The following is a 26,257-nucleotide window of genomic DNA, read 5'->3' as shown; positions in this document are numbered from 1 at the left end:
TGGCTTCCCATGTCTTTTCAACCCTATTGGAGTGGAGGAAAACACACCTGCCACAGGTATAACAGCTGCAGCCTGTATCCTAGGTTTGTGATTTACACTAGCAACCCAGGCTTAGTGTCTTTCCGGAGGGCTTAATGACATCATATAAATATGTCTGGACCAAAGGGAACAGCCAAAACAACATAAAAGTAATAAATTAAATATGTACTTCTGTTTGCTACACGATTCCCAGGTATTTTCATTATTTCACGATTTCTTGTACAGGCTTTACATTTTTATTTCATCACCTTTTAAAGGGATAGTTCACTCACAAATACCCCCCCCCCCCCCCCCCCCCATGATTTATTTCCCCTTAAGCCATCCACGTGTATATGACATTCTTCTTTCAGACAAATACAGTCAGAGTAATATAAAGACATGCCCTGGCTCTTCCAAGCTTTATAATGGCAGTAAATGGCAGCCCAAAATTTGAAGGCCAAAAAGTGTATCCATCCATATTAAAGTAATCCACATGGCTCCAGGGGGCCTTCTGAAGCAAATCAATGGGTTTTTGAAAAGAAAAATATCCATATTTAGCATGTCATAAAATAAAATATTCAGACTGCCTTCCGTATTCAACTTACCAAAAAAGCGTAACTGGCGCAACGATGACGTTCGGGCGTAGCATGCGTGTTTTGAATTCCAAAAGGTGTAACACTTTCTTTGTAAGTTGAATATGGAAGGTGGTCTGCCGGAAACTAAATATTTACATATGTTAAATATGGATATTTTTCTTACACAAACGCATTGATTCCCATCAGAAGGCCTTTATAACCCCCCGGAGCCGTGTGGAGAACTTTTATAATAGATTGATGCCTTTCTTTGGTTTTCAAATTTCGGGCTGCCATTCACTGCCATTATAATGCTTGGATTAGCCAGGACATGTTTTAATATAACTCCGGCCCGTCCACACGAAGTCTGAGCTTTCCCAATTCAAACTTTTTTTGCCCCTTGTTTCAAGAAATATCTGCGTCCACATGAGATCACTGAAACCGACTCAAAAGGATGTAGTATACAAGCCAGGCCAGTGTGTGATGCTGTAACTCTGACACAGAAATACACTAAAAACAGAGAAGAAGAGTTGTGGCTAGAAGCAGTGGTAGAAGGTGAGGCAGATCTCATGATAAAATAACAATAAATACATTTGCTTCTTAACAGGTGTGTTTTATTAACATCTGCACCTACACCAACCTAAACCTACACTTACAATGATGCAAATACGATAATTAAATAATGCGATATTGGTGTGTGCATGCCCAGTGCCTGTAGTTGTGCTGGACGTAGTGTAATGACATCACTTTTTCAGAAAATATATACGTTTTCAGATTTATCCACTCTGGGACCCGGTTTCAGAAAATATAAAATTCATGCTTTAAAAATGCTGGATCCGTGTGGACGAAAACGCTAATACTGTACAAAATGTACAGCTAAACACGCCTCCATGTAGACAGGGCCTCCAATTGTATTCGTCTGAAAGAAGAATCAAGAATGTCATATACACCTAGCTTAGGATGGCTTGAGGGTAATTTTTGGGTGAACTATCCCTTTAAGGTCATGATACACAGGGCATCTTTTTTGAGAATTGTTGCCGGGAAATGTTGCTTGGGCACTTTACCATTGAGAATAGGCAGCAAATATCTATCTAAAAACTTTAGATCCATTGTGAGCCCTGTGTCTCACCTGGATGCCCGTTGGCGACAACATTGCCCAGCAGCATTGCTCAAAAAGTTGTGTATCTTCTGTGTATCATCACCTTTCTAGGCAGAAGTCTCCAAACTCATCCTTTCCAATCAATCACTCTACTACCTGTCCTATTGATCCTGTACCCTAGCATCTCCTTCCAGCCATTTCTCACTTCATACCGGTCTCACTTCTTCCATTCATTGCTAAAACACTTGAACAAGTCATTTCGAAGTCTCTCTCACACAGAACAACCTCCTGGACAGCAACCAGGTTTCAAAAAGTTTGGTTTCAAAAGCGACCACTCAAAAAAGAGTGCCCTGCTCTAGGTTATTGAAGCTCTGTGAATGGCAAAAGCAGCTTCTATATCCTCAGCTCTCATCTTGCTGGATGAAGGACCACCACACATATATATATATATATAATTAAGAAGCTATTGGACATCTAAAAGTAAGGCATCATCATTATTATTTTCTTTTTAAATAACTAGTAATTTTAAGGAAAATACTATTTGGTTGTTGGCCCATTTTATTATATATATATATATATATATATAATATTGCGTGGATGTTGATTCCATACATGTGCCCATACATACACATGCCATTTGCATTGTAATAACTATTATCAGTAAAAATGAAAATAAAAAATAAATAAACAATAAAAAAAGTAATTCTGCATAGAAATGTTCAAACAATCTAAAGAGGTTTGTACAGAATAGTAACAATGAGCTGGGCGAGCTTGTGTTTTAATGTTACAAACATTTCTTATTCTAACACCCACAAATCCACCTCATTCTATCTGAAGTGCAGCTTTGCAGATTCCCTGGAGCATTTTACTCAAATAAATTGTTTTTTATACACTAGTTGACTTCTGAATAGTTCTTTAAATAGCTTTTTGGTTGTATTTTGTTAAATATTTTTAACAAACTAAGTCACAGAAGAGACTTTACCCAATGAGTCTGGAAATGTGCAGAGACATTTATGCTGCTCTAGATGATTTGCCAGAAAGTGATTTGTTGGACTTTTTTATTTTACTGCATCTCCTGCACTGCACTAAGACACTCACCTAATAGCGGTCACCATTCAAATGAACTGTACTGTACATCATATACGCCTCAAATAAATCTATTATGTAGGCTAATAATGTATTCCCTCACAGTCACAAAAACATCTCTCAGTGAATAAAATGGTCTGTGTATATTATTATATTATGAGACTATACAACATGAACATATTATTTTCAGATTAATTTTTAAATTATTATTATTTTAAATTATTAGTGTCCCTTGTTCAATAGGGCACTGTTGTAAGCAAGTTGCCTAGCAGTGGCTGGGACAGACTTTAAATATCACCTCCGCTTAACAAGATGTAATCCTGTTACATTAAGTTTTTTTCTTTTCTTCCCTGTTTAACGTTACATGAAATAAGCCTGTTCCGAGTAGGTCCGAGTTACGGACCTGTTGCTATGACAGCAACTCCGAGATGAAAATCCTGAACCATGTCAAATCGTACAATCAAAGGTAAATCCAGATAACTGGGTAATCCACAGACTTCGTTTATAAAGTGGTTTGAGTTGTATTTGTCCAGGCCCCACCCACAACACATGCACTCACTCGTTCATCAGTCAGCGTCTTTCCGCGGCCATGGCAACATCAGTGGGCAACGGTCTGTGGACCTGTCGACTGTAAAAGTGCCTCCAGTAAAGGTAAGACGTTTACTCATTCCCATGAAAACGTAGAATTAAATGTACAACAAATATGTCATATCGCACGGTCTGAAAAAGATTCATAAACTAACAAATTGACTCCGTATTTTGTTTTCTTGCAAATCCTTTTTGTTACCGCTGGCCTAAATCTTAAGCATCTTGCACTGTTGCTTTATGGGTAATGTAGTTCCTTATTGCAATTTTCGCTATTGGTCTGTACTTTAAGGCAAACGGAAAAAAACTACAAGTCCCTTGCAAAGGAAAATCTACGGGCGGTGACGTGTGTGCTGTTTTTACATACAAGCACGACTTGATCGATTTGATTTGATAGAAAAAAATACTGAATGGAATCATTCATGTTAGACTGTCAGGCTATTTTCTTCAAATAAATATATATCTTTTTTTTTTCATCACCAATTTAAGATTACCTAAACGCCATTTATTTTTTTATGTGCTTCACGTCATGTGTCCGACGAACGAAATTCTTATTTTTGACAGTCGCCGTGTGGTCAGGGCAAAGGTTAATAAACCAAAGTTTAGTACAATAACTTAATTGTAGTAACTGCAGCTTTGCATTCAAACCCGTGGAGAAATCCTGTGGTGGTTATCAGTGAAACCACACATACGGTGATGTCAGTATCAGAAAAGATTGTTTAAGTTGTTTAAACAAATGCAATGATATCACTTGATATTTAATACAATCGTTAAATATAATTATATCTGATTTGATTAGTAAGACTCTAGAGAGGGCAGGATTTTTTTTTTTTTTTTTTTTTTTTTACAGAGGCCGGATAGGAAAAACCTTTGAATGGACTAACATTGTTAGAATTAGCAACCCTTTTATATATATATATATATATATATATATATATATATATATATATATATATATATATATATATATATATATATATATATATATATATATATATATATATATATATATATATATATATATATATATATATATATATATAAAATTAAGAAGCTATTGGACATCTAAAAGTAAGGCATCATCATTATTATTATTTTCTTTTTAAATAACTAGTAATTTTTAAGGAAAATACTATTTAGTTGTTGGCCCATTTTATTATATATATATATATATATATATATATATATATATATATATATATATATATATATATATATATATATATATATATATATATATATAATATTGCGTGGATGATTCCATACATGTGCCCATACATACACATGCCATTTGCATTGTAATAACTTTTATCAGTAAAAATGAAAATAAAAAATAAATAAACAATAAAAAAAGTAATTCGGCATAGAAATGTTCAAACAATCTAAAGAGGTTTGTACAGAATAGTAACAATGAGCTGGGCGAGCTTGTGTTTTAATGTTACAAACATTTCTTATTCTAACACCCACAAATCCACCTCATTCTATCTGAAGTGCAGCTTTGCAGATTCCCTGGAGCATTTTACTCAAATAAATTGTTTTTTATACACTAGTTGACTTCTGAATAGTTCTTTAAATAGCTTTTTGGTTGTATTTTGTTAAATATTTTTAACAAACTAAGTCACAGAAGAGACTTTACCCAATGAGTCTGGAAATGTGCAGAGACATTTATGCTGCTCTAGATGATTTGCCAGAAAGTGATTTGTTGGACCTGAGTTCACCCCTCCTCTGTTACTATCATTGTAAATGTTTGATTTGGCTCTTCATCATCTTATCAGTCTCTCTGTTCTTTGACATGTTTAGGACTCATGGCCTTCAATCAGCTGCACTCAAACCAGCTTCTCTGATGATGCTGTGAACTCAGGTCACATTGAAGCGCTGAAGCAACGTTAATTTGGATTCTCTTTTTCATCATGAATCTGACTGAGATTTGCGACAATGCTAAGAAAGGAAGAGAATATGCACTACTGGGGAACTACGACTCGTCCATGGTGTACTACCAAGGTGTTATACAACAGATCCATAAGCACTGTCTGTCACTAAGAGATCCTGCCCAGAAATTCAAATGGCAACAGGTAAGACCCTGGCTTACTGAGTGCGTTTACATGCACACCAGTAAGCTGATAACTCACAAATATTTTTGAAATAACCGGTTTTCCCAGTTTACATGCAAACCAGTAGCCTGACATGGTCATACTCAATTCTAGTCAGAATATGAGTCTAAAACTGCTCCATTGGGCTGTGATTATGGGGCGTGTTTCAACCGAACCAGGAAAGACATCAATTGGATAGACCTACAACCAATCAGAGCAACGAAGCGACACATTGTCAAATGTCATCAGATAGAGTTCAACTGCACTGTGTTGCCACTTCCACTTCCCCCCCCCGAGAAGCTATTGTTTAGGGCTAGTAGTTGGCGGGTTTTGTTGTAAAAACTTTGCAACCCTGTCTGCACGCACGCTGAAATCAGGGTGGAATACACGGTGTTGTAAGAAAATAAAATAATTGAATGATACACAGAGTACTTATCCAACATGATCATAATTTCTGAGAGAAATTGTGAAGGTGAATGCATATGCAAACAAGCTCTCCGTTTAGGATTCTAACAAATATAATCCAAGCCCCTTTGATGACGTGCATGATTACGTTACTGTTGATCATCTGTCCCTCATCGGCTAAAGCCCGCCCTGATGATTTCATTGGTCCGAACAGTTTCTGTTCGGAGATAATTACTCCTCTATGGATCGAGGCCAGACCGAACTGCCCGACCTAAAAAAATTGTGGGCGGGGCTAAGTTCGTCTGGCATCCAGGCTAGCAAACCAGTAAACTGACATTGTACTGACTATTTATATTAATTTGAACCGGTAATAGCTAAATAATATAATGGTGTTTGTAAAGTATATGTAATCTGAAGGACTCAATCCAACCCTCCACCCTCCAACCCCCCACCCCCCTTGAGCCCAGGTTCGGCAGGAACTGGCAGAGGAATATGAGCAGGTGAAAAGCATCGTAAACACCCTGGAGAGTTTCAAGGTGGACAAACCAGTTGATTTCCCCAACCCTCTGCCTGAAGAGAGCCCAAGGGACCCCGATGTTTGGCCTCCCCCAACCCCAGCGGAGCACAGGTAAAATAGGCAGCTGATTACATAAACCCCTGAGGAGTTCTGGCAGCTGCAGAGTCTCCTATCTTCATGCTGTCACTGCCATATTCACTCATGCTCTGTTTTGTCATGCAGCACAAAATGAATAGCTCAGTGAAAGCATATTCACACGTTTATACACACACGCACACACACACACACACACACACACACACGCACGTCTGGTTCACTATCTTTGTGGGGACTGTCTATAGACATCATGGTTTTTATACCATACAAACTGTACATTCTATCCCCTTACACTGCCCCTGCCGCTAAACCTACCCATCACAGGAAACATTCTGCATTTTTACTTTCTCAAAAAAACTCATCCTGTATGATTTATAAGCCTTTTGAAAAGTGGGGACTGCTGGCTGGTCTCCACGATGTAGGTGATCTCAGGTTTTACTATCCTTATGGGGATAGTAACACACACACACACACACACACACACACACACACACACACACACACACACACACACACACACACACACACACACACACACACACACACACACACACACACACACACACACACACACACACACACACACACATCAGGCATAACATTATGAAGAGTGACAGGTGAAGTGAATAACATTTGCAGATAATATCTTCATCACAGCACCTGTTAGTGGGATATATTAACAAGCAAGCATAAATTTTTTCCTCAAAGTTGATGTGTTAAAAGCTGGAAAAATGGCCAAGCGTAAGGACTTGAGCGAGTTTGACAAGGGCCAAATTGTGATGGCTAGACAACTGGTTCAGAGCTTCTCCACAAACGCAGCTCTTCACAGTTTGTTGCGTATGGGGCTGCATAGGTGCAGACCAGTCAGTTAGCAGCCCATGCTGACCCCTGTCCACAAATGTAAGCACCAACAGTGGACACATGAGCATCATAACTGGACCACGGAACAATGGAAGAAGGTGGCCTGGTCTGAATCATGTTTTTTTTTTACATAACGTGGATGGCTGGGTGTGTGTGCGTAGCTTACCCGGAGAACATATGGTATCAGGGTGCACTATGGGAAGAAGGCAGGCAGAGGAGTGTTATGCTTTGGGCAATGTTCTGCTGATCTTGGGTCCTGCCATTCATGTGGAGGTTACCTTGACACGTATCACAAACCTAAGCATTGCTGCAGAGCAGACCATGTACACTCTTTCATGGAAACGGTATTTCCTGGTGGCGGGAAATCATACGTCCTGCCACAAAGCAGAAATAGTTCAGGAATGGTTTGAGGATCAATCAGGTATCCGTGGGATGTGCTGAACAAACAACTTAAAGGATCTGCTGCTAACATCTTGGTGTCAGATCACAGCACACCTTCAGGAGTATAGTGGAATCCATGCTCAACGGTTCAGGGCTTTTTTGCCAGCAAAAGGGGCAAAAAACAATATTAGGAAGGTGGTTATAATTTTATACCTGATTGATGTGTACACATATACACAGTCATGTGAAAAAGACAGGATTAAGGTCTTTGATTAATTGATAATCAGCAAGTGTGATCACCTTTATAAAAGCAGAAGTTTTGGCAGTTTGCTGGTTGAACACAATGTGTTAACACAATGCCAAGGAGTAAAGAGAATCAGTTGTTGCTTATTAATCTGAAAAGGGTTATACGGCCATTTCCAAACAATTCGAAGTCCATAATTCTACAGTAAGAAAGATTATTTACAAGTGTAAAACATTCAAGACATTTGCCAGTCTTCCCAGGAGTGGACATCCCAGCAAATTCACCCCAAGGTCAGGCCGTGCAATGCTCAGTGAAAAATATCCAAGAAGTACACCCCAGACTCTACAGGCCTCAAAGTTCATGGCTGTACAATTAAAAAAAGACGGTAAAAGTATGGCATGTTTGGAAGGGTTGGCAGGCGAAAGCTTCCTTTCTAAAAAGAATTCAGCAGCTCGGCTTAGGTTTGCAAAGTTGCATCTGAACAAACCTCAAGACTCCTGAAACAATGTCCTTAGGACTGATGAGACCAAAGTGGAGATGTTTGGCCATAATGCACAGCGCCATGTTAAAAACTAAACACAGAATATCAGTACAACTGTCTATCACTCTGATGGAGGGTTGATGGTTTTTGGCTTGTTTTGCAGCAACAGGACCTGGACACCTTGCAGTCATTGTGTCAACCACAAACTACTCTGTGTACCAAAGTATTCTAGAGTCAAATGTCAGGCCATCTGTCTGAGTTTGAGAAGACCCGCCCCCCTTTATTTACTGTTGCTATGTCCGACAAGCCATGGTGCTGTCACACCACACATTCTCACGCAGAGAAAATACATCACCAAGCAAAGAGGACAATGACATCATGCTGACATTCAGGACAGAACAAGTTACTTTTGATATGAAACAAAGTTAAAAATGCTTAATTTTTTTTAAGGTATTTAAACAACAAATACCAGTTTGTGGCTCTTTAATGTGTCGTGATCGCTGTAGCGCCTCAGTTTAAGCTGCTCGTGAACTGATCATCTTTTCCTTGTAGTTCATTAATAAGCATCAAATTAACATCTATAAACACTAAAAGCAAAGTTGTTTCAACTGCGGAAAGATGTCAGTGCACACAGGTTTTCAAGTTCAAGTCCACCGATGTTAAAGGGGGGGTGAAATGCTATTTTATGCATACTGAGCTTTTTACACTGTTAAAGACTTGGATTCCCATCCTAAACATAGACAAAGTTTCAAAAACTAATGTTGGACGTTTGATGGAGTATTTCTGTGTCAAAAATACTCTTTCCGGTTTCTCACAAGTTTCAGAGTTTTTTTTGAGTATGGGTCCACTTGACGTCAACAGAGCGGAAGGTCCTTGTATGGGCCGTACGGGCTCTTCTCCAGGTTGGGTGCGCACACGCGTGACTAGATCGAGAGAGGAAATGCACGCCCATAAACACTCGCTCAGCTGCAAATCCACTCGTCCGTGAAGACTTATGTCGTTATAGTCCGCGCCGCGCTCCACTTTATTCCTATGGGTGACATCAAGCGTCTTCAACGCTTCAGCACAGCATTCCGGGAAGCCAGCGCTGCATTTGAACCGATATGAACGCAGAAATGACGGGAAGCTTCACAACATCGCTTCAGTCGCTTCGCAAAGTGGATCTCCACGGTCACTGCTGTCACAGGACTTCACCAAATCATACCAAAGAAGTGTGTTTTTGACGGAGCGGCCCCAGCGATAAAGGTTCGGTCCTGCTTTGGAAGCAGGCGGTGAGTAAAACTGCTTTAAATGTCTGTGCTGTTGGCTATCGTCACGTGAGTAAAAATCAGTAAACAACACCACGATCGTGTATAACGTTAGTTAATTTATCAATGGAGCATGCGGTCTATAGTGTGTGTTTAAATACATTTGTTTAGCTGACCAATATAGGTGTCAGTTTGTTTATTGTAAAACCACCCAAACATAAACCTAGCGTGCTCACAAAGCGTGCTTCGTCATTCAAATGCGCTAATGGTTACTCCATTGTTGTTCTATGTATAACGTTACACTAGTCTGACGTGCAAAAAACGTTTTGCTTGCTACTGCTAAGGTTTAGTCGCATACAATAGTCCATAAACCAAATCATGTCCTCATAAACTGTGAGTAAACGCACACAAATGTTGACAGGTCACTAAATACAGTACATACCACAGAGACGGACGTCCTGATGTTGTTGGTTCTCCTGTTCAATTTATTTCAGCCTCCGGATCTGATTCTGGATCATATATGTATTAGTTGAATCTGGGTAGAGTTTTCTTCTCCACGCTTGAGGATGTCACCACTTTGTGCGCACTCGTCATTCTTTAGCTCCGCCCACACAATACGCCTCCAGGCACTCCAGGCGCTTTCCGCTTTTTCCGGAAAGACTCGGTACAGCCTATATTTCTTTTATAAATATAATAAAACTAAAGACTTTTCGGAGATATGAAGGATGCAATACTACTCTATAGGTACTCAAGATTGACATGAGATTGACTGAAACTGAGTGTTCCACCAAAACTCAATGAACTAAAGCAACGTTATAAAGAGTGGGCCAAAATTCCTCCAGAACGATGCAAGAGACTGATACTGTCATAAAGAAAACGATTCCTTCAACTTATTGCTGCTTAAAGTGCTCTACAAGCAATTAAATCATAGGGTATACTTAGTTTGTCACCCATGGATTTTCCATTTTGGATTTATTTTTTACTAAATAAATAATATCACAGTGCAATATGTAATAACATTTGTTGTTTTTTTGCAAGTTCTCAAACACATCTGGTCGGGGCACATGGTTAGACATGGTTTGTTGAAAACTTGGAAACTTTTTTTCAGGATTCTTTTTGTCCAATTTAATGCATTGTTGCTGAATAAAAGTATTAGTTTCTTTTAAAATATTTTACTGTCCCGAAACTTTTGAATGTTAATGTAGTTTATTCACATGTATAAGATATATTCGCTAAATCAGTTCAACTGATTGATATGATAGAAATTAAGCACCAACAACTGGAACTAACAAAATGGACTAACACAAATTGGTGTATGTGTTTGCATATGTGGTCAGAAGGTCCTGATGCCTGATGATATTCCTCTGTCTGGTCATAGGGGACCTGCCCAGGTGAAGAAACCAGTCACTGTATCAAAGCCTCAGAGGAAAGAGTCACCTGGGATGCAGCATCGCGGACCTGTGGGGAGGGGTCAGCCAAATGTCAAATCAGATAGACCGAACACCCGTGATGGCCGTGGAAATAAAGCTAAGGATGAAAAAGTAAGTTACCCAAACTATCACACTGGACACGATCACTGGCAAGTCGAAACGCACCCCAACCGCTAGAAGCTGTCTACAATAGACATGACCGTTGCAAATCCATTTGTCCTTCCTATAAGAAATTTCATGAGTACTGGCACCGCTCGTGTCCGGTGTGGACCCAGTGTTAGGCTGAATATAATGAACTACAGCTTAGACCATTTAAGTTTTGTAGGTACATGCTAGCATGTGTCCCATCTGTCTGTGTTTTCAGAGTAAGAAGAATTCCCAGGAGGGTGCTGCTGATGTGGAACAGAGAAAGTTTGATGGCACAGGCTATGACAGCGATCTGGTGGATGCACTGGAGAGAGATATTGTGTCCCGGAATCTCAATATCCACTGGTATTGTGCCATTTTTCTACTACTTTCACTTTTCAAGTATTGTGATTTATATATTTTACAAAATAAATGTTTTTATCCAACTTCTATAGATCATTTGCTATCATAAAAAAGAAAGAAAATTCTTAGTCTTTAATCTCACACTGGAGCCCAACAAATCCTCTGGGGTTTGCCCCAAAAAAAGAAGTCTCTTCTGCTCACCAAGGCTGGATTTATGTTATTAGAAATAAATACAAAAAAAGCTGTAATATTGTGAAATATTATTAAAATATAAATTAACTATTTTCTATTTGAATATATTTTAAATTCCTGTGATGTAAAGCTGAATGTCTTCAGCAATAAATTAATACATTTATTTGGCAGGGATGCATTAAATTTGTCAAGTATAGACATTTATAATGTTGCAAAAGCTTTACATTTCAGATAAATGCTGTTCTTTTTAAATTTCTTTCAATATTGATAATAATCATAAATGGTTCTTGAGCAGTAAATCATCATATTAGAATGATTTATGAAGGATCATGTGACACTAAAGACTGGAGTAGTGATGCTCAATTCAGCTTTACATCACAGGAATAAATGACATTTTAAAATATATAAGTTATTTTATATTTTAACAATATTTCACAATATTACAATATTTTTTGTATTTCTAATAAAATAAATGCAGCCTTGGTGAGCAGAAGAGACTGCTCAAAATCTTGATAAAAGATCGAGATAAAAAGATCTTGATTTTTTATCGAGATAAAAAAATCTTACCGTTCTAAAACTTTTGATCGGTAGTGTATAATAAATACATTTTGTGAGAACACATACCGGAAAAACGTGTGTATATACAGTACTGGCCAAAAGTTTGGAAACATTACTATTTTTAATGTTTTTCAAATGAGGCTCTTATGCTCATCAAGCCTGCATTTATTTGATCAAAAATACAGAATTTGTTTTTAATATTGTATATATTATTACAATTTAAAACAACAAGCAATAACATTTTATGCTTTAAAGGTCCCATTCTTTCGCGTGTTTTCGAAGCTTTGATTATGTTAACAGTGTGCAATATAACATGAGTTCATGTTTTGCGAGTAAAAAAACAGTATTTTTCACACAATTTACTTATCTGTACTATCTGGAACTTCTGCTCCAACAGCAACATTTCACACTAACTAAAGTTTGAAAGATGGAATCGTGAAGAACAGGACCTTTAAAATATAATTATTTTCTTTGATGCAAAGCTAAATTTTCATCAGCCATTACTTCAGTCTTCAGTGTTACATGAACCTTCAGAAATCATTCTTATATGATGATTTATTATCAATGTTGGAAACAGTTGTACTGCTTAATATTTTTGTATAACCTGTGATAGATTTTCAGGATTAATTGAGTAAAAAGTTTAAAAGAACAACATTGATGAGCAATGTCGAGTCTTCTTTCAAAAACTGGTGTTTATGTACTTTTGTAATGTATTATTGTGGTCATGGATTAAAGCAGCACTTGGCAACTTTTGTTCTCGGGGTCCCCCTACAGTTGGGAAAAAATAATGTCTTCAACTACTGTTGTAAGCTCTGTCATCCTACAACAGGGGATGCCATCGCGCGTGCATTTGTTGACATGACAACCCTGATACTAGTAATGCGCGGGTCGTCTCATAACCCGCGGACCCCGTATGTCTATTTAATGGTTGCGGGTGCGGGGCGGGTTGTAAAAATATATACAGTGGTGCGGGGCGGGCCAAATAACTTCATAAAAGCGGGTTGGTGCAGCACTAACAGTTCCCTGACCTGAACACTGCAGGAGGAGTTCACATCTGGCGTCGCGTGTGAAATGTCTTCATCCCAGGTACAGTCAGTGGCATGTTTCAGCATGTCATATGAATACAATTTCATGGGTTTTATTTTTTTCAAACGCCAAATAATCACGATGCTCACGTTTACAAGCCAGCGTCATTATAGTAGTCTATTGGTTACCGTTTTACAGAATCTATAATACTTCAATTCAATGTTTGAGTGGTAGGTAATCACCGTAACAAGCAGGACAGCATCGGTCGGGCACGCCTCCTTCAGCTCACGCCAACGGGCAAACGCTGGTCACATGTTGATCCTCGTCCTGCCTTTAATCCCATCACTTTTTCGTTTCCTCTTATTGCTTTCCTCCAACAAAACCTTTTCTTTCTTATTTGTCTCTGCTGCTTCGGACAAGACTATATTATCCGACGAACAAAGTTGGGCTCGCACGTCCGAATTTAAGGAAGTGTGGGTGTTGGTGGAAGTGACATATATGCCGTAAAGCAGTCGAATTTTGTAGTTCTTAAAACTGTATCTAAAAACAATACAGACCCCATCAAGCTATGGCAGACGTGTCATTCAACCTATTGTAAGTCGATGTATCATCACAAGAGTCTTGAAAATATATTATGAAGGTTGAAAAGTTACCTATTGCTGCTTTAAGAATTCATTGCCCTATTTAATTAATTAATTTCCTTGTAGTTATTTAAACCGTAGCCACGAATTAAGAAGTAATTCCATCGCTTCACCAAAACGTGGTTAAGTTATACTTATTTCTTCCTTCGTTTTGATTTAACTAAAACAAGGGAACAAATTATTACAACATGGCCATGATTTATCAAAACAAGGAAAAAAATTATTAAATTGTGGAACAAATTCTTATTGTTGGCCTCAATATAAATATTTTTGTCTGCATGTCATGCATGGGGCTCTGTAGTGAGCAAATGCAAAAGCGTTGAAATATAAATTTTCCTCTCACCTCATATTTTTTCATCACCATGTCCCTTTAGGGGGTCCATAAAACAACACCCGAGTGAGTAAACATCTGAATTTTCCCTTTAAATAACGGGTCAATGTGGTGCCGAAATCTGACTTCCTTTCTTCCCCCTACCACGCAGGAAAATGAGACACAACAGCGCACGCTTGATGTGTTTTTATTTTTATTTTTACATTTCTTTAAATTTCCCTTATATGAATTAGAATCACAATTATCACAGTTCTTTCAAAAAATTATGATTGGATCAAACAACCAAAATCAGACAGTTAATCAATAATAGGGACATACCACATAATAAATGGTAAATGCTACATACTAAAGTACAAAATGTGTCAAATAGGCATTAACAAAATTGGAACGCCTGTCATTAATAAAAAGTCTCTCGCTTTTGCATGTTCATCATTTCAAATTCTGCCATCATTTACTTACCCTCATGTCTTTCCAAACCAATAAGACTTTGATTCATCCTCAAAACACAAATAAAGATATTTGAATGAAATCTGATAGATTTCTGTACCTCCATTGACAGTTTTACAACTAACACTTTTATTCTTCAAAAAGTGAATAAAGGGATTGTAAAACTAATCTATATGAATTGAAGTTTAGGCAATTTTCTGAAGAGACATGATCGCGTTATATGATGAACAGATTTAATTTCAGCTTTTATTTACATATAAGTATTCTTCAACGCATAGATATGCTAAACGGAAGCTCGTAGCACGTTTGAGCTTCAGCAAGAACCAATGAGGTTTCTTCTCATATGTCAAGCAAGTACGGTTGAGCTTCTTTTTATTTTTGCTGATCGAATAAAAGCCTAAATTCAATGTGTTCATCATATAAAGAGATCATGATCACCGTTTGATTATTTTTTATTAGTTTTACAATCTCCTTATTAACATTTTGAAGCAAAAAGTTGTAGTTGCATGGACTGTCAATGAAGGGACATAAATCTTTCAGATTTCATTAAAAATATGATTTTTTGTTTTTGAAAAACAATCAACATGAGACTTTTTTTTGTTTTGGTGAACTAACCTTTTAAATATGTAGGCTAGTATGATTATTCCCTTGCTTCCAATAAGGGTTTATACTTTCAATTTGCTTAAAGGGGGGGTGAAACACTCAGTTTCAGTCAGTGTCATGTCAATCTTGAGTACATATAGAGTAGCATTGCATCCTGCATATCTCCGAAAAGTCTTTATTTTTTTAATAATTATATAAGAAAGATGTGCTGTTCCGAGTCTTTCCGAAAAAAGCCGAGCGGATGGGGGCGTGTCGTGTGAGCGGAGGTAAATAATGACGTGTGCGCGTCGCTGTTATTGGGTTGAGTGCGTCGTAAAGCTGTGTCATCCCTAACAGCGTGAAAAAACTTTATTCAAAATAAAAATATGGCTTTTAATCAGATACAGCCATACATCTATGATCCGGAATCAGACCCAGAGGCTGCAGTTGAACAGGAGCAGCAGCAAAAAACGACTAGAGCAGGACGTCTCTATGTGGTACAAGTTATACACTAACTATATAATATGCTTAGCGACTTGTGTTATTTACATATTTATACTTGAATTATATCGTCGTATTTTTGTCTTTGTAGGTGTACATGTGGGAAGTGCAGTTGTGCACGTGTGTGTGTGTGTTTACGCGTGGTTTGTGTAGACAATTGTAGAAAGCGGACTGGTTTTGCACGGAAGGCTAGTGTTTACATAGAAAGACATGGAATAGTAGCGCATTTGAATGAAGAAGCGCGCTTATTTAGTTCAACATATTTCCCCCCTCTTTGTGTATTGTTGTTTGGAGTGCTTTTACAATACACAAACATAAAGTTACACATATAGTGGCCAGCTAAACAAATGTACACGCACTACACATCGCATGCTCTATTGATCAATTAACTATATGTGATCATGTTTGGGCTACTTGATGAGCATTGGCAAAAACACAGACATTTGAAGCAGTCTAACGCCTGCAGTTCTAACGTTGGGACCTTTATCGTTGGGACTTCTCCATCCTTCAGCATTAGGCGATTGGAAAAGCCGGCGTCGAACTGGGCCTTGTTTATGAAACAGTCGGCACCGAAATGCAGCGAACAGATATAAACATTCGCGCAACTCAGTTGCTGATCCGGAAAAGCAAATTACATCCACTGTTGCCTTAACGCGGGGCTTTTGGGGAATCTGTGCAGGACTGTCTTGGTCTGGCAACCAAAAACGCACTTTTTTGGTGACATTGTTAGTTGTGCACATCACCTGTTCAGCGCATCCTACAAGCCAGCGCTTTGATGGGCGTAGGCATAGACCGTAAAAAAGGCTGTTACTTTCGCTCTCTCCCTCTCTCTCTCTCACGCTCTTCCGGTAGAATTGTCCGTAAGGCCCATACAAGGAAATTCTGCCCCCATTAACGTCAAAGTTGACGCATGATCGCAAAAAACTTGCAGAAACTTATGACTAACCGGAAGTAGTATTTTTGACAAAGAAATACTCCCATCAAACGTCCACCTTAACTTTTGAAACTTTGTCCATGTTTAGTATGGGATTCCATGTCTTTAACAGTGTAAAAAGATCAGTATGCATGAAACAGCATTTCACCCCCCCTTTAACACAATTTATCAGATTATTTATCAGATTATCAGTTCATTTTGTACATTTTCTTTCAAAATCAGCCCAGAAAATTTGGGAAACAGTCTTAGTTCCTTCTGGGCCTAGGCACTAGTTGTATGCATAGTTTAATTTTTGTACTTCTCCAGAGTGTATTTGTTGTGTGTCGAGTCAGCGACAGCTGTCAGTCACAGTGGCAGTTAGTGATTCAGTGCTGGACGGTGATTCAAGCAAGCTGTCATGTGTTGCTGTTCCTGCAGGGATGACATAGCAGATCTGGAAGATGCCAAAAAGCTGCTGAGAGAGGCAGTGGTCCTGCCTATGTGGATGCCAGACTTCTTCAAGGGGATCCGCCGTCCATGGAAGGTTAATATGTTAGATGACACCTGATGCCAGAGTTTGACATCTGAGCATGCACACATATGGATGGAGAGTCTGTCATATTATGTTTTTGTGAAAATGTATGTGTCCCTTTCTTGTGATCAGTTTAAGACACCAGGGGGCGCTGTTTTACTAGTTTATTATGTAGGACAGAACTCAAAACAAGTTCACATTAGTAAGGTATCAGTCACAGATTGAGGAGGGCTGATATATTTATACATTATTTTTTTTCACATGCCATCTGGTCTACTGTTTTTTCGACAAACCATCAACTGCATCTTTGTTTTTGAAATGCGTGCCCATGTGCAGATGATAACAATGCATGTTGTTCTTAAACTGTCAGGGTGTGCTGATGGTGGGCCCTCCAGGTACAGGGAAGACCATGCTGGCTAAAGCGGTCGCGACCGAATGTGGCACAACATTTTTCAATGTATCGTCCTCCACACTGACCTCAAAGTACAGGGGAGAGTCTGAGAAACTGGTGCGGCTCCTCTTTGAAATGGTAAATGATGTAGTCACTGTGATTAGTGTTTGTCCATTTAATTGTTTTTGGACTGAAATCAGCTAAAGTATAGAGAATACTATCCCAACAACATCAAAAACTGAAATGGTAGAGATCTGTATATTCTAACTTGAGGACCAATTATTTCAAATTCATTTTTGTAGTGTTTGTACTCTCATTATATATTTTGCATGATTATTTATAGGTACTTTTATAGTTAGTTAAACAACAGTATGCACAACAGTATGCCCTCATAAAAATGTTGAGTTGACATTAATGGCCAATATGCTGTAAGGTCAAAACAGTCCTGAAATCATTGATTTGATTTAAATGGGTAATATGCTGTTTTTTAGGGAGACAGTTGGGTAATTAATCAGTCAGTTAGTTAATAATATAGCTATTATATAGCTCTTTTCGAGGCATCAAACCGCTTTACATAAAAGGAGGGAATCTCCTCAACCACCACCAATGTGCAGCATCCACCTGGATGATGTTATGGCAGCCATATTGTGCCCACCACACACCAGCTGATTGGTGGAGAGGAGACAGAGGGGTTAAGGCAATCAGGATAGGGGGTATTAGTTACTTTGTTAGTCAGTTAGATAGTTAGTTAGTTAGCCAGATAATTAAAAAAATGCCCCATAAAAGGTAAAAAATAGCCTTAATTAGCAATGTTGATTTGGCATGATGTGTGTTTACATAGCGAAAAAGGTTAGTTAGTTAATTAGTTAGTTAGTTAGTTCGTTAGACAACAAAATATACCTTTACTAAAGGTAAAACCAATTTCAAGGATCAAATATTGCTGTTAAAATGTAAAAAAAATATTGTTGTTGTCTGTTGTTCAGTTATTCAGAATTCTATATATATAGAATTCTGAATAACTGATATATGTATATGTATACTCTCACCTAAAGGATTATTAGGAACACCATACTAACACTGTGTTTGACCCCCTTTCGCCTTCAGAACTGCCTTAATTCTACGTGGCATTGATTCAACAAGGTGCTGAAAGCATTCTTTAGAAATGTTGGCCCATATTGATAGGATAGCTTCTTGCAGTTGATGAAGATTTGTGGGATGCACATCCAAGGCACGAAGCTCCCGTTCCACCACATCCCAAAGATGCTCTATTGGGTTGAGATCTGGTGACTGTGGTATGTGTAAATGTGGTAAATGTCGGGAGACATTTTAGTACAGTGAACTCATTGTCATGTTCAAGAAACCACTTTGAAATGATTCAAGCTTTGTGGCGGTGCATTATCCTACTGAAATTAGGCATCAGAGGATGGGTACAGGGCTGAACGATATGGACAATATTCCATATCTCGATTTTCATGCCAGATATCGAGACAATACGATATGAATACGTGTTCGGTGAAAACCAAGCATTTCTCAGAAAAAAAATTGAGTCAGAAAATATATTGTTTTTAAGCCATTCGCACGTACGATCACACAGGTGTAATCAGTCTAGGCTGGTCCCTGGAGCGTATGACCAAGTGCATCACGATCAACTGCTAAATCCAAATGTTGAATTTAGCCGGAGACAGGCGCACTCAGCGCTGTCATATATCACAACTTTTCAGTGTTTTCAACCACATACTGTTAATTTTAGGTTTCAAACACATAAATTCACATAAGTACTAAAAAAAACAATACATTTAGAGTTTGTAAAATACACACTGATGTCTATGGAAGAGGCAATAATAATCCTTTCCATTATAATTCGACACGTTTTATTCATATCAGATACACATTATGTAAGTAACTTTAATGTTTAAGTGTGCAATCTTCCGAACTCCAAACTGAATTTCAGAATGGGAAAGAAAGATGATTTAAGCAATTTTGAGTGTGGCATGGTTGATGGTGCCAGACGAGCCGGTCTGAGTATTTCACAATCTGCTCAATTACTGGGATTTTCACGCACAACCATTTCTAGGGTTTACAAAGAATGGTGTGAAAAGGGAAAAACATCCAGTATGCAGCAGTCCTGTGGGCGAAAATGCCTTGTTGATGCTAGAGGTCAGAGGAGAATGGGCCGACTGATTTAAGCTGATAGAAGAGCAACTTTGACTGAAATAACCACTCGTTACAACTGAGGTATGCAGCAAAGCATTTGTGAAGCCACAACATGCACAACCTTGAGGCGGATGGGCTACAACAGCAGAAGACCCCACCGAGTACCACTCATCTCCACTACAAATAGGAAAAAGAGGCTACAATTTGCACAAGCTCACCAAAATTGGACAGTTGAAGACTGGAAAAATGTTGCCTGGTCTGATGAGTCTCGATTTCTGTTGAGACGTTCAGATGGTAAAGTCAGAATTTGGCATAAACAGAATGAGAACATGGAGGCCCCTTAGTGCCAATTATGCATCATTTAAATGCCTACCTGAGCATTGTTTCTGACCATGTCCATCCCTTTATGACCACCATGTACCCATCCTCTGATGGCTATTTCCAGCAGGATAATGCACCATGTCACAAAGATCGAATCATTTCAAATTGGTTTCTTGAACACGACAATGAGTTCACTGTACTAAAATGGCCCCCACAGTCACCAGATCTCAACCCAATAGAGCATCTTTGGGATGTGGTGGAACGGGAGCTTCGTGCTCTGGATGTGCATCCCACAAATCTCCATCAACTGCAAGAAGCTATCCTATCAAAATGGGCCAACATTTCTAAAGAATGCTTTCAGCACCTTGTTGAACCAGTGCCACGTAGAATTAAGGCAGTTCTGAAAGCAAAAGGGGGTCAAACATAATATTAGTATGGTGTTCCTAATAATCCTTTAGGTGTGTGTGTGTGTATATGTATATATATATATATATATATATATATATATATATATATATATTAGTTGCAGTCATATTTTTTGTTTTAACAGGCTCGTTTTTATGCACCTACAACAATTTTTATTGACGAGATCGACTCTATTTGCGGGAGGCGGGGCACATCAGATGAACATGAGGCCAGTCGCAGAGTGAAGTCAGAATTACTTGTGCAGATGGATGGTGAGTTTTGTGTGTTAAGTGACACTATTATGATAGTACAATGAATAATGCAGCCTTATTTTAACGCTCACCTATGTAATGCCATCAGGTGTAGGAGGAGGTGCCCAAGAGAGTGATGATCCATCTAAAATGGTAATGGTTCTGGCTGCCACTAACTTCCCCTGGGACATTGATGAGGCTCTGAGAAGACGCCTGGAGAAGAGGATCTACATTCCACTGCCCACTGGTAATCTAACGCCCTCACACACAAACGCCCATCAACAGGACAATATTCTCCAGGCAGTCACGGCTCCTCTGATTTCTCTGTGCATCTCACCCACTCATAAATGTACCATCCTGACTAATTTCTATCCATTCACGCTGTGTAGTTTAGTTAGTGAGTCATTACTCATGTGCTTTTATTGTCTGATGCAACTCTTTGTTATCGTTGAAGGGCCTGCATTTTAGAATTTCAAATATGTTGGGAGACTAACAATATGTCAAAAAGGTCGTATTTCTCCCCAAAACCAAAAAGACAAAATTAGAAACTGTATAAATAAAATGAAGGTTATTTTTAAGACCTGGCATTTTTCATGACACTTAAGCACATATTTTGAAATATGAATAATTAGAATTTTCATTGCTGATTTAAAATAACTTGAATTTTATTTTATTTTTTAAAATAAAAAAATAAAAAAAATAATTAATAAATATATATATATATATATATATATATATATATATATATATATATATATATATATATATATATATATATATATATATATATATATATATATATTTTTTTTTTTAATTTTTTTTTTATATATATATATATTATAATATATAATATATATAATTATAATATATAATATATATAATATTATATATATAATATATATATAATATATATATATATATATATATATATATATATATATATATATATATATATATATAATTTTTTTTTTTTTTTTTTTTTTTTTACCAAATATTCTGGAAAATAAGTTGCACCTGGCAATAATTTTGCACCGGATCAGTATTGCATTGTTGAGAGGGCAAAAGAATACAGTGGTCATATAAGTTACATTTTATAATTGTTCAGAAATAATGTAAAATACCAGTAAATAAAACAAAACTTTTACAAAAATGATAAAGGTGTATTTTAGTTCTCCTCGCTCCACAACAAATCCCTTTACATTTAATGGTATTCATAGAACAGAAATAAGAATTATAAGTATAAAACAAACATAACTTATAGTGGAATTATAGACAACATTTATTAAAGCCAAACTAAACGTATCAGCACTGCTGCTATACAAATAAACTTGGGCTCACACGTCATTTATCAGGAATCCAAATATATGGGCTTTGTTTTGCTTTACGTCAATTGTATTATACAAGTCGCTGTGAAATATAAGTCTCAGCATGTTTCAGATTAGTAAAAACCTGACTTCTATTCCAGAAAATATGGTAGTCAAAATAATAATATTTTTATGATTACACAACTATTTTTTATATTTTAATTTTTTATATCAAAACAGGAGAACAATAATAAAAAAAACCCTGATAAAAGTAAACAAAGCATAGTCATTTGTTTTATAAATGCATGGCTTTCATCAAAGTGTTATTGAACTCTACAGCTACAGGACGGGCAGAGCTGTTAAAGATCAACCTAAGGGAAGTTGAAGTGGAATCTGATGTGGATCTCACCCTCATCGCTGAGAAAATTGAGGGTTATTCAGGAGCTGACATCACCAACGTCTGCAGGTACAGTATGTTTTCAGGATTACAGATGACACCTTGTTCTAAATGAATGTGATGTGACTGCTTTCAAGCGTCGAGTCATTGTTCTGCCCTTGCTAAAAATGTGATGCAGCACAAAGTGACAAAATCACAGCCAAAAAGAACAGACTAAAGCTCAACAGTGGCTGCCTGGGGCTCGTTAGTTTATGTTCCATTCATTTTCCCTTCAGCATGGCAGAAAATTAATAAATAGAAGAGTTGAACCAAACCAACCAGCTCTAGCTACTTCAGCTAAAATGACAAAGTGTGTTTTAAAGGGTTACTTCACTCAAAAAAAGAAAATTATCCCATGATTTACTAACCCTAAAGTCATCCTAGGTATATATGACATTCTTCTTTCAGATTAATAAAATCAGAGTTATATTAAAAATCTCTTGGCTCATCTTAGCTTTATAATGGCAGTGATTGGGTCATTTTTGAAGTTGGAAGGGGCCATCCCCAAACTGTTCCCACAAAGTTGGGAGCATGAAATTGTCCAAATTGTCTTGGTATGCTGAAGCATTAAGAGTTAATTTCTGTTATTCACTGGAAATAAGGGGTCAGTTTGGGGATGGCACAAAGCAAGGTCAATAAATAAATGGATGAGCGAGTTGGTGTGGAGGAACTTGACTGACCTGCACTTAACCTCAACCCAATAGAACACCTTTGGGATGAATTAGAGTGGAGACTGCAAGCCAGGCCTTCGTGTCCAACATCAGTGCCTGACCTCACAAATGCACTTCTAGAAGAAGTAATTAATTTATTTTTCAAATAACTTACCCAACACTGCTAACAAGAAACGATGCTTCTAACCACTGGCCAAAGCTGTAGTTCCAACCACGTAAATGTGCAATGCTGCTTGAATGTTCACTGGAAATATGGTTTTGGGAAACATGACATACACATTTTGGTAACTTGTGACCATAGTTATTTAATGATGCTTTTGGGAAACGCAAATGTTTCTGTCTCTGTGAAGCCCCCTGATTCTGAAAAGTACAACGTGCTCTGATTGGTTGGCTGGACCAGTTTGTTGTGATTGGGCAAACATATTTATCATGTTTTGGAACCGTGAGTTTTGACACACAACAAAATTAACCAGACCATGCCCCTTTTTAAAATATGTCTTGGGTGGGAATTATTTAAATGAGGAATGTTCTAATGTGTTAGCCTGACAAGCCAGACCCACATCAAGATGTTTGGTCTGGAAATTCACCATTGACAGGGCTCAGTCCGAGGGGCGGGATAAACGGTTGTCTTTCAAACTCCCTCTGCATGCGATAGAATAGCGCTACCACCAACCAGAGCAACAAAGGTGAAACAGAGCTTGTTGATAGATTTAACATTCACCGTATCCGGTCAGCAAAACTCCGAACACATCTTCCCTTTTTAAGAATGACTTCAGTGCCGTTCTTTGTTCTTTTCTCAGAGAAAAGCTTAACTCCAAGTCTTCCAGAGTCGCGGTTAAAGCTGATTCGAAAGACCGCCGTTCGCCAGTTTCTGTGTTTACTAGAAACACGCAAACGCAACTCGGCCGTCGTCATTATGGCCCCGCCCACCGTCTCTATACACGATGTGATTGGCCCGGCAAGAGTTAGGGGAATACAGCTCAGAAGGGTATTGAGAGTTGCTAGACGACACTCGCAGGCAGATTAGATTTGCTGCCGCTAGGGTGCGTCTAGATTTCTAGGCTAGTAATGTGTTTGTTTCCGGAAGAAAATTCAAGAGAGTTCAGAATGAGCAGCACTGATGTAGATACAAATTCCTTTTGGAGTGATGTGCTTTGTGACTTTGCAGACCTTTTTCATGTGCAAACAGCAACATTACACTAAAGAAAGTTGAATAATAGGTCCTTTTTAAATGATGTGTATGTTTTAAACATGGTAATCTGACTGATAAACTTGTGTTTGTTCTCTTAGAGATGCATCAATGATGGCGATGCGAAGGAGGATCCAGGGTCTGAGTCCGGAGGAGATCCGTGCTCTTTCTAAAGATGAGCTGCAGATGCCAGTCACCATGAAGGACTTTGAGCTTGCACTCAAAAAGATCTCAAAATCCGTCTCAGCCGCAGACCTGGAGAAGTATGAGTCCTGGATGTCCGAGTTTGGGTCTGTTTAAAGACAAACAACAGCTACAAGACAAGTGTGGATGAGGGAGAACACATTGTGGACCAATAATTGAAAAAAGGCACGGTTTTATGTTTCAAGACATTTTAATATTCAAATATGCTACTGAAAACTTGTCAAACCAGTGTTCAGATGCATTTGGCACCTTCAAATGTCATAAATTCACTACTGGTCTGTGTATGACACTGAGCCACCTTTATTTGTTTCTAGTATCTCAGTTTCAAGTCATTTCTAACTTTATTTTCTGCTAACGAATGGAAATAACCTAAGTTGCTATTGATCTGTTTTAAGTTTCAAAAACTGAAAATCTTGTTAAAATGATACTTGACAAGGGAGACCAGCATAATCCTGGTACTGTACTGGATGTTTTTAATGTTTAATAGACACTCATAGGTGTTGTGTTCTTTTATTTGTTTTACTTGATAGTTCTAATAAAAATTAACATTATTCTCTACCTATTTTACATGTTCTTTGGCCAGAAACCTTACTTTTACTTTCTCAATACATGTTTTATTTATTAAAATTATGTGCCAGAGAAACAAGTGAACAGCCATCTTTAGAAATTTGTGTTTGAAATTTTGATTTTGTTTTTGCGGTAGCTCTGTATGTTTCTATGGCATCGCTGTTGTTAAAGGGTTAGTTCACCCAAAAATTACATTTATGTCATTAATGTCGTTCCACACCCGTAAGACCTCTGTTCATTTTCGGAACACAGTTTAAAATATTTTATATTTAGCCCGAGAGCATATGCAAGTGTATGCACACCATGTCCAGAAAGGTAATAAAAACATAATCAAAATGGTCCATATGTGACATGGAAAAATAAAGGCCTTCTGAAGCAAATTGATGCATTTGTGTAAGAAAAATATACATATTTAACACGCTATGAAGTAAAATATCTAGCTTTCGCCTGACTGCTTTCCATATTCAACTTACGGAAAACAGTGTAACTGGTACGATTTGTATGACGTCGGATGTAGTGAAAGCATTTTGAACTATGTGAGGAGTTACACTTTCTGCATAAGTTGAATACGGAAGGCAGTCTGGTGAAAGCTAGATCTTTTTTTTCTTACACAAACCCATCGATCCGCTTCAGAAGACCTTTATTACTTCTCTGTTGGCGCATGGCTTAAATGGCTGCCACTTACTGCCATTATAAAGCTTGGATTAACCTGGAAGTTGTTTTATACAACTATGATTGAATTTGTCTAAAAGAAAAATATCATATACACCTAGGATGGCTTGAGGGTGAGTAAATCATATATATATATATATATATATATATATATATATATATATATATATATATATATATCCAGCGCATCAGGAGCAGGGTGTCTTGCTCATGGACACCTCGACACTTGGTCAGGTGGAGCCGGGGATCGAACCACCAACCTTCCGGTTTGTAGACAATCTACATGAACCACTAAGCCACTGCCACCCCTATATATATATAAGACAGGACTTAATTTTGTTTTTGATGATGAGCACAGATTAATTATT

The 26,257-nt window shown here is 37.8% G+C and overlaps 1 protein-coding gene across 1 annotated transcript; it reads left to right on the top strand.

Annotated features, from left to right (window-relative positions):
* The first annotated feature begins 3,315 nt into the window (after nucleotides 1-3,315).
* katnal1 (katanin p60 subunit A-like 1) lies at nucleotides 3,316-25,208 on the top strand. The gene is made up of 11 exons (XM_067433136.1): nucleotides 3,316-3,426; nucleotides 5,161-5,432; nucleotides 6,323-6,483; nucleotides 11,061-11,223; nucleotides 11,477-11,604; nucleotides 17,231-17,336; nucleotides 17,695-17,853; nucleotides 20,741-20,867; nucleotides 20,956-21,093; nucleotides 22,490-22,616; nucleotides 24,548-25,208. The coding sequence occupies exons 2-11, from the start codon at nucleotides 5,271-5,273 to the stop codon at nucleotides 24,744-24,746; spliced, it is 1,470 nt and encodes a 489-aa protein (XP_067289237.1). The 5' UTR covers nucleotides 3,316-3,426; nucleotides 5,161-5,270; the 3' UTR covers nucleotides 24,747-25,208.
* Nucleotides 25,209-26,257: the final 1,049 nt, after the last annotated feature.

Source organism: Pseudorasbora parva, chromosome 23 (genome assembly GCF_024679245.1).
Source record: "Pseudorasbora parva isolate DD20220531a chromosome 23, ASM2467924v1, whole genome shotgun sequence".
Lineage (NCBI taxonomy): Eukaryota > Metazoa > Chordata > Actinopteri > Cypriniformes > Gobionidae > Pseudorasbora > Pseudorasbora parva.
The sequence above is the reverse complement of the archived record's forward strand: the minus strand, read 5'-3'. Positions and strand labels throughout refer to the sequence as shown.